Consider the following 20,682-nt stretch of genomic DNA (forward strand, 5'->3'; position numbering starts at 1 on the left):
ATATGCTAGTTAATGTTGTAAAACTGTTGTAGAATGTCTGTTTTTGTACCACAAAAGTGTGTTTCCTTTACTTATATCAACAAAATGTAAAAATCACAGTGTTCGTGTTTCTTTTAGCACTTTACCGCAAGCATATTTATTATTTCAAGTCTGCCTCTGCTGCACGTTCCTTTGCTTGCCCATAAAAAGACTGCTTCCCAACACATAGTAAAAGAAAACCACCAAAAGAACTATCAACATCATTGTAGTATTAATGAAATTTTCTGATCGCTGAAGTAGTATGTGTTTTTGTCAGAACATGCCACCTTCACAAATCAAAAACATCAGTCCTACCAAGTTTTTCATGGAAAAATGACCACAGAATCAGCTGTCAACATCATCCACCCTCACAATTTAAAAGCATTAATAATTCAATGGTTCTTTTCAAGACCAATTAAAACATTGTTAAAATAAAAAGTTTACCAAAGCCACATTTTTTCTCTCTGTGTTTTCCTTATCTAAAGGATTCCTTCTTCACAGTCAAAATATTGCATTCGTTAGTACAATAGCAACCATGATAATTCAAGCATGCATCTGTAATGCATGCTGAACAGGAAGAGGATTTTTTGTATTGTTCCTGTTCCTGAAGCTAAACCAGTGTTTTTTAGCAGCAGTAAGGACTTTGAATAGCTCTTTCAGGTGTTTCATGCACTCGTTTCTCTTGAACTATGGGCATTTCACAACTGCAAAAATCTGGTTGCGATAATACGTAAGTACCCAATATTTATTAGATTAATGATAGTCACTGTTATGCTTATTGGGATTGGGGACATGTTTGTGATTAACTCTGAAATGTTCAATTCATGTATATATGTCCTTTGAATTATTTCCTTTTAGCATTAAAAAAAACATTAAAAAAAAAAAAAAAAAGGACAAATGTACTGTTGGTTAAGAAAAGTGAAGCTTTCTTCGTATTCTATTTGCGTTGCCATAGCAACAGTAAACAGTTGCTGCAGTTTCTAAGGACACTATGAATCTGTGAAGTGCAATTAGTCTTACACATAACAAATAATAAGAAAAAGTAATGTTTAGTTATTAAAATGAAAAACAAACTAAACAAGGTAAAATAAATACATAATAGGACTATTTGTATATATTTTATGATTTATCCTCATAGGATTACATATTCCTGGAAACACAACTGAAATGTTCCCAAACTATATGTGCACTGAAATGCTAGCTTGATTAAAACGTTTTACTCATTTTAACATGCTGATTCCACAAGTTGTCAGCACTGTAAAAGTTACATTTTATGTTACTTGAAACTGACAGTCTCTAGAGCACATGAAAAGATACATATTACTTTTTGCAACGTGTTGTTTTGGAAGTTACCTCACACTCTGTACAAACTCACTTGGCAACTGATAGCTATTCATTTAAAATATCAGTTTAAATATTAAATGTGCCCTTGAAATGGTATTGACATTTTGACAAAATATAATGTGAACTGTAAAATGAATTACTTGAAAGAAGTGAAGTAATGCATATAGTTCAAAGACAGGTCTTGACACTACAGTAAAAGTAAAATTGTATATTAACAAGGAAGTATTGAAATGTTTTAGTCTTCCAGTTAAAATAGCTTACTGTCAACATTTTGCAATAGAAAGTTTGAAGAGCTAGGAAATTACTATTCTTTGTTTTTATAATGATTATTAGACAGATGTTAGACTCTGCTTAGTTTAATGAATTGTGACACATGTTTGAGGAAAAGTGGACTCAATTACTCACACTGGACTACACATTCCTGGAAACTCAACTGAAATGTTCCCAAATTACTTGTGAATTTAAATGAAACTGCCTGATTAATAAGCGCAATTTACTTTAACAACCTGAATCCATAAGCTATCTGCTCTATATATGCTACATTATATATGTCAGTTGCATATGACAGTCTCTAGAGCATACGAAAAAAATACATATTTTTGCAACATGCTATATTTGCACTAACCATACATTCTAAACTAACTCAATTGGCAACTGACAAGTTATTTATTTGAAACATCTCTCTAAATATTAATTGTGCCCTTGAAATATTGTTGCTGTTCTGAAAAAATAAAACCTGAATTGAAAAAGGAATTATTTGAAAAAGTGAAGTATTGTACAGATTTTACAATATAAGTAGAAATGTATACATGCAAGGAAAAATTGAAATGCTTTATACTTTTAAAGTGGCTTATTGTTAACTTTTTGCTTTATCAGAAAATTTAAAGAGCTAGGAAATTATTTCTAATTTGTCTTTATAATGTTTACTGAAGTGATGTTTGTCACTGACTTGTTTAATGGATTGCGAGTCATGTACAAGACGGACTACTGAATGTTATTTCTGTTTACCGAATTTCTTTTATTAGTACTGATTTAAAACGAGGGAAAGAAAGGGAAGGGAAATCTCTGTTTTTGGTCAAGGGAGGAGAGGCTCAGGAGTATTCTAACTGTCCAGAGAACTCTCTAAGATGCTCTAAATACTGTTTGATTAATACTTACCTAAGGTAAGTCTTGATTACCATATAGGTACCTTCACATTCATTCTAGACCTGATGTGATTACCCGTTCTGGAAGCAGGAGGTGCCCCATGCAGGATGGTAATTGTCAGGGTGATCATAGTTCATTCTTAGACTCTGCTTTGTAAATCTATAAATCTGTAAAAGCACTGCACACTAGAATGTAGGGTGCCTCTACTCAGAGTCAGGATACCACTGATAAACCATGTCTTTTCATAAGTGTAAGTTGAAGTTGGTGAGCCGAAGAGTGGGAAAGTAAAGGAAGACAGTACACCTACAGTAAATTCATATTTCATTGGTAATCACTCATTGTCTCCTGTAGAGTCCTTTTAGTCAAATTATTTTAGTAATAATCTATTTGTTGTTGGCTTATTTAGTGTATGCTCCTCTGTTGCATTTAATTTATCCAAAATGACATATCTGACATGTTTGGGATCTCTTAAGGGTAACTAGATATTGGTTATTTTCTAAGTCAACATAATAATTGTTTACACTACTAACATTCCATCCTGATATGTAAAATACTATAGAACAATAATAGAATAATATAGAATTTCATATCTCTTTTAAGAAAATTCTCCATATAATAATTTAACATATGGAGCTCAGTTGATATTGTTGGTTAAAGGTATGAGTGATAATCCAATAGATGTATCTTTATCTATTGGATTAGGAATGACATTCATTCCATGTTTAAAGGGAAATTCATATTTACTTTTATTTGATAATTTAGAATTAATATTTTATAGAAGTACTTTTTTAAAGCCTGACCAGAATTTTACCCTACTTATATTTAAAGAAGAAAGAACATTAAATTACACTCCCAATATTTTTGTGTATTTTCGCACATAAAAATAACATCCACTGTTATCAGAGAATGTGGTATAACTACTATAATCAAAATTAAAAAAAAAGAAGCAAAAAGTTTCTTCCAACAATAACTTGAAATGGATTTAACATTCTTATCATTAAATACTAATGGCTTAAATAATGCAAATAAAAGATCAAACTTACTAAAACATTTAAATCTAAAAAGGCACAAGTAGTATTTCTCCAGGAAATGCATTTTAAGACTAATGATAGCTTTATTTGGAACCCTAAGGACTATACAGTCTTAGCTCAATCCTTCTAAAGAACAAAGACAAAAGGAGTATCATTTCTCTGGAAGAAAAACATAATCACTTCAAAAGTTATTTATAAATATGAAGAGAAAGAAGGTCTACTGGCATTTGTTATAATTAAATTTAATAACAGAATATGGTGCCTCACAGCAAGAGGTTCTTCCGTTCGATTCTCAGCTAGTGTGTGGGGAGTGCCTTCTGTGTGGAGTCTGCATGTCCTACCCGCAGGTCGAGTGGTGTTCCAAAAGACATGCGTGAATGGGCGTGCCTTAGTTGAAGGTTGGGCGTCGAGCTGGCAACTCAGCACCGTGAAAATCTACTGCCAATCATTAGCGGACTGGAGTTCCGCTGTGGCAACCCGTAACCGGGAAAATCCGAAAGACAACAACAACAACAACAACAACAACAATAACAGAATATGGATCTTAGCTAATCTATATTGGTTCCCAGGAATTGGAGCAGGAACTGTTAAAAAAACACCTAGATTTTATTTTCAACAATTATAAAGGAAATCTTATACTGGGAGGAGACTTTAATTGTACCTTAGAATCTTCTGAAACCAAGAAGGAAAAAAGACCAAACCACGACTATTGAATGCAGAAGATGACAGAAACCAGTAGCAAATTAGTCCACAGCAACCACAGTTTATTGAGCACTTTCTTTGGCCTTAAGCCATTGACATCATCAGAATACACTTGTTCCATTGATTGACATGCTTAAATAATCATTCCCCATCACATGGTCATCAAAAACCCTCCCCTTATTAACTTTTTTAATAAAAGATTTTTTGCAAAACAGTTGTCATAAAATACTACAATTGCTGTAAATAACATTAATAAATATGTAAGGAACCAAGAAAACCTATTTGGTTATTACCAACAATATAAAAACAATGGTAAATCTATTGAATACATCTAGATTTACCAAACCTAAATGAAAAATCTATTTACTAATCCTAAAGACGGTTAAAAACCATACAACCTATTGCATGAGACTTTTACATATGAAAATCTGATCTTAATTTTAACAAACTGGAAATAAATACAGTCTCATTCAAACCCAGGGGGATTGTTGCATTACATCTAAGCTGCCTTATTTATATTCTAAATAAATTTTTTTTGGTCCACCCCTTTTTTCTTTGTCCACTATTTGCTCTAAACCTACAAATTTAAAGGAGTGACCACTACATTCAAAAATGTGCTTAGCCAATGCATTGCTCAAGTTTATTCTGTGTATATCATAAATGTGTTGGTATATACGTTTGTTAAGGGCATTTTTTGTTTTCCCTATGTACCCAGATGTATTCATAGACCCCATATTATTGGAAGTGAAAACAAAGAGAATTGATGGACATTTTTCCCATTGTTAGGTTTGAATTTTAAAGCCACCAGTGCAGAGGCTGAGAGAGTGACCATTAGCAATATGAGTGAAACAACAGTTAAGATGTTTAACCGGGCTATGACGTTAACATATAGCCCAGTGTTTTATGACATTAAGGAAATTATTACAAGTAATTGGAGTATTTTGACCAATGATCTGGAAAATAGGGAGAAGGTAGGTGAAAAACCACTGATTATTTACAGGAGGAACTCTAACATTAAGAATTTAATAGAAAGAAGTTCCTCTGTGGAGAGTTCAGGGTGAATGAGGAAATGTGGGCAATGTGCACAATGCTGTCATGTTGTGGAAACAGAGAGTTTTTATATTTTGGGTTACAGTGAGGTCAAATTGAGACAAAAGCACAATTGCCTCAGTAAATGCATAGTTTACATTGCAATTTGTCAACAATGTGGACAGTTTTATATAGGGAAAACAAAAAATGCCCTTAACAATTGCCCTTGAATAAACTTGAGCAATGCATTGTCTAAGCACATTTTTGAATGTAGTGGTCACTCCTTTAAATTTGTAGGTTTAGAGCAAATATTGGACAAAGAAAAAAGGGGTGGACCAAAAGAAATTTATTTAGAATATAGAGAATTAATATGGCAGCTTAGATGTAATGCAACAGTCCCCCTGGGTTTAAATGAGACTGTATCTATTTCTAGTTTGTTAAAATTAAGATCAGATTTTCATATGTAAAAGTCTTATGTGCAATTGGTTGTATGGTTTTTAACAGAATTTAGGATTAGTAAATAGATTTTTCATTTAAGTTTGGTAAATCTAGATGTATTCAATTGATTTACCATTGTTTTTATATTGTTGGTAATAACTAATACATTTTCTTGGTTACTTACATATTTATTCATCTTATTTATGGCACTTGTAGTACTTTATGACAGCTGTTTTGCAAAAAATCTTTTATTAAAAAAGTTAATGAGGGGAGGGTTTTTGATGACCATGTGATGGGGAATGATTATTTAAGCATGTCAACCAATGGAACAAGTGTATTCTGATGATGTCAATGGCTTAAGGCTGACAAAAGCGCTCAATAAAATGTGGTTGCTGTGGACTAATTTGCTACTGGTTTCTGTCAATTTCTGCATTCAGTCTTCTGAAACCACCAAGAAGTCTTTTCGCATAGCAACTATTTCAGAATCCTTAAAAAATGGATTGATTAATTTCATTTAATAGACACTTTTAAAGTAAAAGATGATAAATCCTTATTTTCCCATAAAGATCGTAGCTTTGGAACACAAACCAGAATAGACAAATTATTCGTAGTTCAAGATTTACAAACAAAAATCCTTAACTTTTCAATAGTTCCATGCCCCTTCTCAGATCATGACTCTCTGATAATGAAGCTCCAAATAGAGTTTAAACCTTTAATCCTCTCAACTAGAATTCTGTCATATATCACAAAAATTAAAGAATTCAGACCCTGGATGTTGCCAAAACTACAATTATTTCTTGAAATTAATAGTACAACATAAATCAGTAGAGTCATGGTCTGGGACTCCTAAAAAGCGTATTAGCTGGTCAAAAAACAAAGTTAGAGAGTGAGAATCTAAATCATTAGACTTGCAAACTAGACTCTTGACAGCAAAAATCTAAAAAAATCAGAATTGTCCAGAAGTCAAAAAAGAAATAAAATTTCATTATATTTTTTGTTTAATTCCTCTAACACACAAAACTTGCCTAGCCTTGGAAAAATTAAAAATAAACTCATTAGCCACCTCCCCCAGATATCTACATAACTTATCTACAAGAATTAAAATACAGTCTAAAGCAAATAACATTAGTAGTATATATCATGAAAAGAAAGGGAAAAAAGTATCAGATATAGGAGACATCCTTGAAGCAATTCAGTTCCATTATATGGAACACTTCAAAAAAAAAAAAAAAAGATTTAGATACTGACCAAATAAACTTAGTTACAGAACTTATCAATATAAAAAGAATTCCTGAAAACTTAAAACTAGACCTACAAAAACCTATATCCTACAAAGAAATTGTTGACAAGATAAAAGAAAGTAAATCTAACAAAGCTCCAGGGATAGATGGTATAATTACGGAAATTTACAAACTCCTCCTTTCAACAGTAATCTCCCTTTTTCATGAAACTTTGCTAGAAGTCCATTCAGAAGCAAAAATACCACCCTCATGGAAATATTCTCTCATAACACCAATTCTAAAAGATAATAAACCATCAGACATTTGCACCTCATACAGACCTAGATCATTACTGAATAATGATTACAAAATATTCATGTCAATCCTAGCTAACAGAATGAAAATCCCACTTTCAAAGACCATTAATAATGATCAAACTGGATTTTTATGTAACAGGCGCACACATGATAATATTAAAAGGATACTTACTCTTATAGATTATGTGAATAAAGAAGATAGAGAAACACTTGTAATCGGATTAGACATAGAAAAAGCCTTTGGTTCCCTCAACTGGGAATATCTATTTAAAACTTTAGCATTATTTGAATTTCCTTCTCCCTTCATTTTATTACTAAAAAACATATATATTTATAACTTAGCCTACATTAAATTAGGTCCTTTCACCTCAGAATCTATCCATATAACGAAAGGTACTAAACAAGGATGCCCCCTTTCTCCTATTTTATTTGCTTTGGCTATAGAAATACTTGCAGAAATAATACGCATTAATCAAAGAATAAAAGGAATAGAAGTCTATGACCAGTACATATCTCAAATAATGCTTTTTATTGATGATATTTTATTAACCTGTCAAACTCCAGAGAGTCATTAGGAGAGCTAGAAGAAGTAATGGAGAAAGATTTCAGGTCTACACTTTAATGGATCAAAATCAACATTTCTATTTTTAAATAAGAAAAAAGACCTACAAGTTACAGATAAATCCATCATAGGAAAACAAGAACTTATGCAAAATTATTTAGAAATAGTGTTATGCAAAAATATAAATGAGACAATATTAATAATTTATAAAAAAAATTATTGAAACAAAAATATATATAGAAAAGTGGAACAAAATTATATTAACTTTTGAAGACAGATTGCAATTAAAAAAATGGTTTTATTACCAAAAATACTATATGTAGCATTAGCAATACAATTAATTCCTGAAAGATGCATTCTTAAAGAAATAAACTCATGTTTAATAAATTTTTTATGGTATCCCAAAAAGAATAGAGTAACTCTAACTCATCACATTAGACCCTGGAAACAAGGATGATTGAACTTCCCAGAAATAGAAACATATATAAAAGCATCTGTGCTTAAAACTACAATAGACTGGATAAACCCAAATTATTTTGCCAACTGGAAAGAATTAACGGCTGTATTAACAAATGAATTTAATCTCTTAAAAAAATTTAATAGTAGACAAATCAAACAAACCCTGGTACATACTGTGCATAAGTATACAATATAATATAACAAAACCTTCTAAAACAACACTGATTAATCATTACATCAATTCCTTTAGGAAACTTATCAGTGCAAACATAGATCTAAAACTGTGGTTTGACCTTTCCCCATTTACCATCACTAAGAACTTTCCTCACAAAATATATAGGGAAACAATAACCTCCTGGGAACAAAATGGATTCTTATGCTGGTTTCAGTGTGTAAGTAAATTAAATGTTTTAGATCTACATATGATAAAAACTGCTTACAATATTCCAACACAGGACTGGTTAACCTTACAAAGCATTCTGATGTACATAAGATTTATGCAGATTAATTAATAATTCCTCTTTTAAAGATATTCCAAATCTTAATACATTTTCTGTAAGAATTTATATATAATAGTTGTGAAAAGAAAAATTCCATTTCAAATCTATATAAAGAGTTAATAACATATAAAACAATTCCCAAGCCATCATACTGGCAGTTCTTAGCAAAAGGTCAGTCATTGCAGTTAACAGAAGAAATTAAAAGTAACATCTTACTGTTAGTTGATTACACCTCTAACACAGTACTGGAAAATATTTAACTGGAAATACTTACATGGAGCATTTTTAACACCAGATAGAATTCAAAAGATCAGTACTACTAAAAATGTTTTTCTGCTGGAGGTGTGAAAAGTCATATAAAGCAGACTGGATTAATACTTTTTATGAATGTAATAAAATTAAATCATATTGGAATTGAATCGATCATTTTTACAAGCTTTATTTAATGAATCCTTTACCTTAACTAAAGTATTGATAACACTACATGTAAATGAAGGTCCCTACCTGAATAAAACAAATACGTGTTTGTTATGGACAGTACTTGCTATTTCTAGGAAATGCGTAACCAGAAGGTGGAATTCTACACTTTACTGAAGACAACTGCATTGATGGAAATAAAAATCAAAGAACTATGAATCTATCCCAGGCCATTGTTAAATAATCCTTGGAAGAAAGTTATAGCTTTGTTGGACACTCTGCAATAATCAATATTGTATCTCGGATAACTGATCTGTTAATTCTATATTTAATAACATACAGTGTATATAATTGAAAGTCAGGCTATTGTAAATATTGTATATAGTTTAAAATTATATTTAAAAATATTATGTAAATGTTATTTTAATTGAAAATAAAAAAAAATAATAGTTGCTACTTTGAAGATTTAGAAGACATATCCTACACTGCAGAAAATGAAAACAAGAGGAACTTGTGTCCTTTCGTCATTCGATTTACATAGAAATCTTTACTTTTATCCTGTGGGATCTAAAGTACTTAAACTCCAACTTGTATCTCATTTCCGCTTTAGTAATATTATTTCTGTGCTTGAAAGCCTCCACATATTAAAGTTTAAAATAAAGATTATTAAACAAGGAAACGTTCCTGTGTGGTACAGTAAATATCCAGTTTAGAAATAGCTATAATAGTTTAACAAACATTTTCAATACTGTACAGTAGTGCTAGGTGGAAAAGAGGACTTTTCAGAGAACTTTTGAAGCCACTAAAATAGTGAAACTCCATAAGCCACTGTGGTAGTAAGTTCCAGAGGTATGTGCTTTGATAAAGATAATACTACTAATAAAATAAACATCTGAAGCTCTAAGAATATGCTTGAAATATTAGCAGACCCAGGGTACCTTAATGGAAGGGAACCCAGAAGGGACTGTAGGACTATTTGCATTTAGCTTTCTCACAATATGTCTTTTATATAATATATGGACTCTAATAAATATTAAAGCTGAAAACTTCTAATTTGAGCTATACTGACATGGTAGATAGCGTACCTCAGATGTATACTTTAGGAGACTTTGTCAAAGTTGTTCTGTAATAAGTTTTTTTCTCAGCTATAGTTCACATAGTATTCCAACAAATAAACTCCATCTCTAAAAATGAATGCATTTTATGTTTTGGTAATTGTGTTTTCCTTTAACCAGGTTGTCCTGCCCAGTCGAGAAGGTGGAGTGGCCCCAGCACCAGTACAGCCAACTTATGGTGCCCAGGCTGAGTATGATAGGATGACTGGCTATATCCCACAGGAAGTGACTCCTTGCAGTACAGCCACACCCTCTGGCAGGTAGGGAACTTTGTTTTTTGCAGTACTAATGGAGTTACTGATGGCTTAATGTACAGTAGAACTTTTGGGGGTCTGTTCATTGTGTTTGATTGTTTGTAAGACTATTTACACAAATTTGCCATAAGAAAAATGGCACCAGCCTAGGGCATAACTTGCAGACTCTTATTTACACTCACCTGTAGACTGTTTAATGCATCTCCTGGGTCTGCAGAAACTGGAAAGAGTGAGCTGTCTAGTGGCTGATAATGTTATTATTTTTGGATGGTCTGAAGCATACCGCGTAGATGTTTATAAAGGGCATTGTGTACTAGTCTCAGTTGTAGTGGGAAATGTATGAAGAAGATTAGTACCATTCATATTCCATCTACTAAAAGTAATAAAATAATGAATCACTTGAATGTTGTGTGTTAAAAATAAACTCAGATGAAGGATATTTTAAATCTTAAAGAATCACTATCCTCAAGTGTAAACCTAAACACTGTGTATAATGTCTGACTGCAATAATGAAACGGGTCTTGTGTTGTCAGTTGAATAAAGAAAAATGAAAGTGAAAAACAGATAACACAAAATGAGAAATTAAATAAAGTTATAACCCTCACTCCAAAGCTTTGTTCCCAAAGGCATACAAAAAACAAGGCAGACATTCTACAATGCAGTTTACTTTAGATGTTATTGCTAAAATCTTAGAGGGCACCTCATTCTGCGCGCACACACACACACACACACACATATATATATATATATATATATATCTATGAACACGCAACCCAGGCACAAATGGAAGGAACAGCAAATAACAAATTCAAAAAGATGCGTAGCAGCAAAATTCAATTGGAACAGGAATAAATCCAATGTCAAACGGTAATCTGTAAAAAGAATTTATTAACAAACGTGAGCGCTTTCGCGGTCCTGCCGCTTCTTCAGACGTGAACAAAAACAATTACCAAAATTCATTTAAATACAAGTTTTAAAAAACATCACTTCCTGTCTCAATGAAGTCACATCCTTAACAAAACTAACTAATACAATCACAAGATAATTCATAGCAGCAAGTAAAAGCATACATCAAAAATTACCTAATAGATCTAGCTTTCAATGATGGTCTCAATGGGACACATTCATTGAGGCCTCTATCTCGATGTGCTGCTAGCCGGAGAATCCACTTGGTCTCTGCAGCTTCAGTGTAATTAACTAAGTCACCGCCCCTCAAACTGACGGGCTGAACATGTAAGACCTGAAATAAAAAAGTATGATTAGCAAATGAAAGCATATGTTTCGCTGTGGCGCTACAAGAATCAAATCTAGCATAACAATATAAATGGTCCCTGACCCGTTCCCTAAGGGACCTATTAGATTTACCTACATAAAACATAAAGCAAGACTGACAGCAAGCTACATAGACTATGAGTTGCTGGACAATATTGGTGAACAACAGAAACAGTTAGTGCGCTTTATTGGCAGTGATGCTACTGACATATTTTTACAGGAGCTTTTGGATCGTACCAATCACTATGGCGCCAATTTGTTAATACAGAAGAAGAAGAAATTGTCAAGGGACAAGAGAGACTTTGAGAATAACAATGTCTTTGTTTGGCCTAGAACAACTGTCTCCCTTAAGTCCAATAGTAATAATAAAGAGGCTTTGACACTGGATTCTCAAGCAAGCCACAAATTGGTTACTACGATCACTGACGCCAATATAGTAAATCAAGATGTGGCTAGAGACAACTCTGCAGTAAGGACATCTACTGATGTGAGTAATAAGGAAGATAGCACCATGAATTATCAATTAAGAGATGCTTCCAATACTCCGAAGTTGGTGACTTCGGTATATTTTACTCCCGCGGAAGTACGTTTAACATCACCGGGTTTAAAATCACCAAGTGGATTCTCCGGCTAGCAGCACATCGAGATAGAGGCCTCAATGAATGTGTCCCATTGAGACCATCATTGAAAGCTAGATCTATTAGGTAATTTTTGATGTATGCTTTTACTTGCTGCTATGAATTATCTTGTGATTGTATTAGTTAGTTTTGTTAAGGATGTGACTTCATTGAGACAGGAAGTGATGTTTTTTAAAACTTGTATTTAAATGAATTTTGGTAATTGTTTTTGTTCACGTCTGAAGAAGCGGCAGGACCGCGAAAGCGCTCACGTTTGTTAATAAATTCTTTTTACGGATTACCGTTTGACATTGGATTTATTCCTGTTCCAACTGAATTTTGCTGCTACGCATCTTTTTGAATTTGTTATTTGCTGTTCCTTCCATTTGTGCCTGGGTTGCGTTTTCATATATTCTTCTTTGGTTTTGGTTTGAGTTTTATTCATATATATATATATATATATATATATATATATATATATATATATATATATATTTCTGTCAGTGGCGCAACAGGTAGCACAGTCCCCTTTGATGCAGAAGGCAGTGGGTTCTATTTCCACACCAGGTAGACTGATTTATTGACAAGTCTGTGCAGCATAAGGGGGTGTTGCACTTCTGAGTATGCCGTCCTTTGGATGAGATGTTAAACCTGGGCCCCATCTACTTGAGTTGGTGGTAACTCAGGTGGATGTAAAAGATCCCATGGCACCTATCAAAAGGAGTAGGGAGAAGTACCCCAATGCCCTGACCAAATTTCCCCTAGTGGTATAAATACCACCAGTATAAAACTTTGTCAGTTTAATTGAATAAAAGGTAAGCGCTTTTGTGAAATGGTTAGTATATCACCTAATTGCTCATTCTCTGTAATCTGATCATTGAGTAAAAACCTAAAGATATGTGTATGTCCATATATAATCATGTGTTTTGCAATAGCACTATATTTGTGTCCCTTGCATGCACAGTATAGCTTACTGAAAACTTGTACATCATGCCATGCAGTAAGTGCTAAATGCAATGTTAGGAATTTAGTTTACTTGGCACATTAGGCCACGGCGGTGCAGTGGTTAGTGTTGTCGCCTCACAGCAAGAGGTTCTCCCGTTCGATTCTTGGCTGGAGCACCTTGTGTGTGGAGTCTGCATGTCCCCCCCGCGGTTGAGTGACGCTAAAGACATGCAGGTAGGTGCGAGCGTGAATGGGCATGCCTTCTTTGAAGGTTGGTAGTCAGGCTGGCAACTCGGCACCGTAAAAATCCACTGCCAATCATGAGCGGACAGGAGTTCCGCTGTGGGGACCCCTAACTGGGAAAAGCCAAAAGAGTTTACTTGGCACATTGCTTAGCTTGTGGTTTCTTCTGTATAGGAGTGACCAATAGGACATTGTGGGAAAGGATAAGGGATCACTTATACCTGATCATATTACAGAGAATGAGCGATTAAGTGATATACACAATGAGACTGAAAGGGTGGAGTTAAGGTGGATCCTTAGGCTTAGAGCTTATTTTGGGGTGGGTCTTAATGATCATGTGACATTAAAACCATTATTAAAGGCTTGTAGATTAAGAAGATGAATGGATTTGGATTTATATATTTTTATGTTTCCTTGTACATTTTCCAAGGATGTTTTTTATAGTTATGTTTTTTATAATGTTGCAAGAGGTTTTGAAATTTGATAAAGAAAGTATGTATGCATTGTTCTAACTTGTTAGTGTTTTAGTAGATTTGTTTTTTAGCAATGTGAAATGTACTCATTTGTGATAGGTGAATGGTGCTAATGATTTGAGTATTTAAGTTACAGTTTAATGTATTTAATATGGTCTGATGAAGTTAAGAATTTCATGAAAGCACTTACCTTTTATTGAATTACATTGACGAAGTTTTATATTGGTGGTCGAGCGTTTTTTTGCATCTGGTCCTTTGCCTTGCTTTTGTGTGTGAAGTACTGTTTGGACATTGTTGTTTGTATTTGCTACTTCACACGATTTATCACCAGGGGTACTGTTCTATATATTCGTACAGTCGCTGAAAAGCCAAAATGTTGACAGGCCATTTCTCATGCCCTGGGTGTAACTTCGGAGCATGCAAGATCAGAAATGCTGTTGTGGGATGCTGCTCCCCAAAACCCTTGGTTAATTATATATAATAATTCCAAGATTACACAATCCGCAGGGAAGTGGCTTATTCTCCAACACTGGGGATTGTAAGCTTTGCACACCTGCAAATCATTGTTTTGCAACTTTTGAGTTTAGGTGTTTGTGTTTTACTTAAAAGGAGTGTTAAAATTATGGATATTGTTTAAAGTACTTGTGTACTTTGACAACATACTTAAACATTTGTTTTTAGTTGCAACAGTGCAGGGAAAGGAAGTACTGTTCAGTCAACAGGTTGATGTACTTCTTGTTTATCTACCTTGGTAGTGGGACTGTTTGGGGAAGTGTGTGTGTGTGTGTGTGTGTGTGTGTGTGTGTGTGTGTGTGTGTGTGTGTGTGTGTGTGCACGCTCACACTTGCATGCTGCTTGTGAACACTTTCCAAATTACTCTTTCCAGCAGTGCTTGCTAGCAATTAGGTTTCTTCATCAGTCATGGCATGGATACTAACTCCAGTCTTGCTGGTTCTTCTTTTCTTCAATCTAAACCTAAAAAAAAAAAAAAAACCTTACTAAAATTGAATCCTTGCAGTCACTGCCTCAGCTGCTTGGTATCCTGTAGTGGTCATTTGTTGTTCCTCAGCTCCTCTGATGGTCTGCGAGTTTCTCTGGTATTGCTTCTTCCACCATCATGAACCAGGGATCAGACACATTTTCTGCATCTGTTCCAGTGGCCAATAAGGGCATGGGAACCTCATCTTCCTTTCTGGGTATGGGAGATGCCCCAGGGAGATTCTCCTTTGGATAGTTGGGATAAAGTGCCATTCCCTTGTCAGTCCTTTTCCATTTACATTTTACCTAGAAAAAATGTTAGACATTGTTCATCTAAAGATATGCTTGGGGTACTTAAAGATGATATTCTTACTTTTGTCATACAAGTCTTGCAGGCAATTGGTCCTGGAATTCAAAAATCATTACCGGATACTGTTGTGATGCAGAAAATCCTGAAGGTAGTCAGAAGAGTGTGACACTGATAAGAGGCATAATTCCCTTTCCTATGGATTCTCAAGGCCAGGACTCTGATTCGGGTTCCTATTATTTTAGCGAACGCATTAAGTTATGAATGCTGTTTCTTCGAACGTCATTACGCGAAATGACAAAATTCTGAAAGCACGGGAAAAAAAAAAAAATCACTCTGCCGTTTTTGGGACTTTCATTTCCTGCACTGTGGTGTGATCTCTGTGTTGGTATATGTAAGTAGGGTGGGTGTGGGGGGCACAGTCCCCCACTTTATTTTGTGTTTGGATTTTTTTTTCTCTCCCCCTGGGGGGGGGGGGGGATCACTGATCCGTGTGGTCGACATTTTGAATTTTCGGGGATTGTGAGTCAATTATATAGCATTCGCAATTCAGTGCATTCACTAATATAATATAGAGACCCTCTGATTCTGGGGAAAGGACATATTTCCCTTCTCTCTTGAAGGAGTTTTCTTTTTATGAGTCCAGAACGAATAATGTCTTTTTGTAGGAAGACGTGAGGTTCCCATGAAATGAGGAGATAATATGAGCTATTACAGGTGGAGGGTCCCACATGTTACTGCTATTCCGCCTACTTTGCCAGTCTTCGGTAGCCTCTTTAATGATGCCTGCAGTAATTCTGCTTCTGAGTCGTTAGTCCTTAAAAAGCCAGATTAGAGTTTCCTGGGCTAACAGATTCTTGTTTTCTCACCTTCAGTCTGATTTGCTCCTGTAGCCTTTTCTTCTTCAGCATCAGCTGGCAGTAGGCTTTTTGTGAATTCTAACCCTTCTCTGGAGGATAAAGAAGGTAAAATGTTGGATAGATTTGGGAAGAGAATTTTTCTTCATTCACTTAGATTTTTGAATTCTCAATTATCAGGGCTGTATGTGGAAGTTTGTTACCGTGTGCCGACAGATGTTCTTCATCTCACATTGCTGCAGTCCTTACATATGGGTAGTCCGCTGTCCTCGGTCGGCCCGAATACCAAAGTATTAGGCTGACGTCGGTCAAGGCGCTTAAAACTGACATCAGGACGTCTGGGTACAAAAGCGCATGACCGACGTCATTTCCTCAGTCTTTTTTGCCGCATGGTCCGATGCAGAAGCAGCGTTGCAAGTGCCGTTCGGCGTTCTGAAATTTTTCGAATTCGGAGTTTCAGACCGAATCCAAGTTGGCTAAGTACCCCGTTGGGGAATATTTTGTTTTTTTCTTGCCTCAGTGTTTTACCGGATGTCAGAAAAAGTGAATAACTGTATTTCTTGTGGGAAACAGATACTGCATAGGGATTATCATTCTTTGTGTATTCCTTGTTTGGGGCCTGAGCACGACGTTGTTGGGTGTCGCTTTTGTGCTAGGTTCAATAAACGCACTATTAAGCGAAGGTTAGATTGTGCTAGGCTGGTCTTTGGGAAGCGGTGCAATTATAACATGCCGTCGGATTCTCCGGCGCCCGCTTCTGCGAAGAAGCGCAAAGACAAAGCAGTTAAACCCAGGCAAGATGAGTCGTCCGTTCCGGATGCCGGTTCTTTAGAGGCTTCAGTGGAACCGGTGGTTCTGACGGAGACTTCTCTGGAGTCTCAGGGGGAGACTTTAATTTTGCAGGAGGTGGTCTCTCAGGAGGCAGGTCAGGCTGAAGGGGCTTCTCAAGTTACTGTACTCCCCTCCCTTCCTAGGGTGGTTAGGCCTTCTCCTTCTGTTTCTAAGGCTTCTCCCAGAGGCAGGCCAGTTTTAGCTTCTGTTGGTGTCACTCCTAGTTCAGCAGGGTCTGTGCCTAAGAAGCACATGCTTAAAATGGCAGAAGATTTGATTACTCTGATTAGAGGTTCTTTGCCCCCTCCTGGTAAGGGGCCTAGGGTGGAGCCAGAGTTGGGAAGTTTTGAGCAGGCTTCGGATGTTTCAGAGTCTTCAGCTGAAGACCTGCAGGAGTACTCTCCTTATTCTGATTCTGATGCAGATGATTCCACTCCTTCTGCTTCTCCTCCAGAGGATTTTTCTTTTTCAGAGACACTTCATTCTATGAGGGAACATTTTAAGTGGGAAGGTCAGGACTTCTCTGATTCTCGGAAAAGGCTTAGGGAATTTTTGCTATTACCCCAGCATAGGCCCTTGGCTGTACCCCCTGTTCTGGATGTTGTGGAAGATGTGTTTGCAGAGGCTTCACTTAATCCTGATTCTCTGCCTCCTGCTCCTGTTAAGCCGGATAGGTATTACAGGGTGCCTGAGGCTCATAAATATCTTTATAAGAGTCCTAGGGCGGACCCAGAAACTATTAGTCAGGGACCTAAGGGTGTCAAGGCCTCTGTTGTAATGAATCCGGTTCCTCTAGATAAAGAAGCCAGAGCTTTGGATAGATGGGGAAAAAAGGTCTATACATCTTCTACCTTAGCTATGAGGGCTTTGAATTGCCAGTTTCATATGTTGAAATATCAAAACTTTCTTCTTTCTCAATTGAAGTCTAAAGTGGATGCTCTGGCGGAAGGCATTGAGTGTAAAGAATTACAGGATTTGGTGCATGTCTCTGAACAGGTGGGTAAGCATTCATTACAGTGTGGTTTTGATGCTGTGCAGGCCTCATCTAGGGTGGCGGCCACTGGCTCAGTTCTTCGCAGGCATGCCTGGCTGAAGGATCAGAATTTATCTGACCATGTTAAGACAAGGATTTTGGATGCTCCTTTGCAGTCTGATGTGTTGTTTGGTTCACCTGTGGAGTCAGTCTTGAAGAAAATGGAAGACAAGGCTAAGTCTATGCAAGCTGTTAAAGATTTTTTGCAAGTTCAGCCACCGAAGTTTAGTAGGAATTGGCCTGCTAAGGGGTGGACGTATCCTTCTTATGATTCTCAGTCTAGGGGTAGATCTAGACGTGGTAGGGGCAGAGCTCAGAGTTCTTTCAGGCCTAGAACAGGGAGTTCACCTGCACAATCTTCGGGTGAGGGCAGGGGCCAGTCCTTTCGTAAACAGGCCCAATGACCTACTCTTTCAGCTGCCAGATTCTTCTTGCCTGGCAGCACCTTTGGGAGGAAGGTTAGCACTCTTCAAGGAAAATTGGATGTTGATTACCCAGGACAAATGGGTATTGGATATCATACACCAGGGTTACAAGTTTTATTTCCATACCTTGCCTCCTTTCAAAGGCATGCCGGACGTTCCTCCTCAGCAAAGACTAGAGGCTCACAAACAAATTTCTCTACTACTTCAAATAGGGGCCATACAACCGGTCCCTCTGCCAGAAGTGGGCCTAGGATTTTATTCTCGCCTGTTTCTAGTACCAAAGAAAGGAAACACGTGGAGACCGATTTTGGATTTATCTATCCTCAACACATATCTGGACATTCCTAAGTTCAAAATGTTGACGTTACAACAGCTTTTACCTCTGCTGGGCAAAGATCACTGGATGGTGACTCTGGATCTCAAGGAGGCTTACCTTCATGTTCCTATCAGGCCCAGTTGCAGGAAGTATCTGCATTTTCGGGCTGGGACTTCACATTATCAGTTCTCTGCATTGCCCTTTGGCTTATCTACTGCGCCCAGAGTGTTCACGAAGGTTCTGGCTCCAGTGGTAGCTTTCTTCAGGCTAAGAGGAATACAAATCTATCCTTATTTGGACGATTGCCTGATTCTGGCCCAAGAAAAGGACGAACTTCTTCATCATCTACAGTATGTGATGGCAGTGTTAAGATGCCTGGGGTATTCTGTGAACGAAATAAAGTCCAGTCTAGTACCCTCTCAGGACATGTGCTTTCTGGGTGTGAGACTGAATACAGCATCCCAGATGGCCTTTTTGACCCCGGACAAACAAACAAATCTTTCTCATTACTTCCACCAATTGTCTCGTCAGTCCAGGCTGACTGCAAGGACAGTCCTTCAAGCCTTGGGGTTCATGGCATCTTGTATTCTGGTACTTCCCAATGCCAAACTGCATATGAGGAAGCTACAATGGTATCTCAAGAATGTATGGACACAGCACTGCCAAGATTTGGACACTGTCATTCAGATAATACCTTGCATTCAAAAGGAGTTTTTGTGGTGGGCTCAGGAATGTCACCTAAACAAGGGACTCTCTGTGACCCGGCCAGAGGCGAGTCAGATTTTAACGACAGATGCCTCAGACAAAGCTTGGGGAGCTCATCTAAATGGAAAATGGGTACAAGACACGTGGCCTGCCAGACTTCAACATCTACATATCAGTTTGAAGGAGATGTTAGCAGTCCAATTTGCATTGATAGCTTTCAAGAATTTACTTCTTCCAGGGCAGGTGTTGATTCAAACAGACAACACAACTGTCATGTGGTACATCAACAAGCAAGGGGGAACGCATTCTTATCCTCTGTGCAGACAAGCAATGATTTTGTGGGAGACTGCTCTCAGTTTACAGCTAAATCTTCAGGCAAGGTTTCTGCCAGGAGCACAGAACTCCTTAGCAGATGTGTTGAGCAGACAAATTATGGATCCCCACGAGTGGAAATTGGATCCTCATGTATTTCAGAGATTGACAGTGTTATGGGGAACTCCAGACATAGATCTGTTCGCTTCTCCACTAAATTACCAGCTGCCAAAGTTTTGCACAAAAGGTTTCATCCCACAGCTTGGAAAGTGGATGCTCTCTCATTCAATTGGAGCAATCTTCACGTGTATGCCTTTCCACCTCTGCCTCTCCTCCCAAAGGTACTCCTGAAGGTCAGACAGGACAAGCCAAACATGATTTTAATAGCTCCAGATTGGCCTCGACAGCACTGGTACCCATTACTGAGAAGTCTGGTACAGGAGCCTCCATGGCCTTTGCCTTCGATTCCTCACCTGCTGTCTCAGGAGAACAGTCATTTACTCAATGTCAAACTTCATTCTCTACATCTGACAGCCTGGCATATTCTGTTCTAAACCCTGGAGGGTCTCAGCTTCCACAACAAGTTTTGAATGTTATTTTGGAGGCCAGAAGGCCTAGTACAAGGAAAGTTTACGCAGATAAATGGAGGAGATTTTTATTTTGGAGTACAGCAAAGGACTTTGATGTTTCTAAACCTAATTTAAGTGTTACACTTCAATACATTACTGAGTTATTGGACAAGGGTTTGTCCTTCTCCTCTATAAAGGTTCATGCTGCAGCAATTTCTGCTCACTATGACTGTGACCCACCATTATT

General features: G+C 36.6%; 1 protein-coding gene across 2 annotated transcripts in view; it reads left to right on the forward strand.

Moving 5' to 3' along the window:
• The window catches only part of ATG13 (autophagy related 13), a 1,186,869-nt gene that overhangs the window by 751,909 nt on the left and 414,278 nt on the right, over window positions 1-20,682 (forward strand). For both annotated transcript variants that reach the window (XM_044082606.1, XM_044082607.1), the window contains one exon: window positions 10,419-10,558. In XM_044082606.1, coding sequence (XP_043938541.1) covers window positions 10,419-10,558 — 140 coding nt within the window. The remainder of the gene's footprint in view (window positions 1-10,418; window positions 10,559-20,682) is intronic.

Source organism: Protopterus annectens, chromosome 9.part0 (genome assembly GCF_019279795.1).
Source record: "Protopterus annectens isolate FY-2018-M chromosome 9.part0, PAN1.0, whole genome shotgun sequence".
Lineage (NCBI taxonomy): Eukaryota > Metazoa > Chordata > Ceratodontiformes > Protopteridae > Protopterus > Protopterus annectens.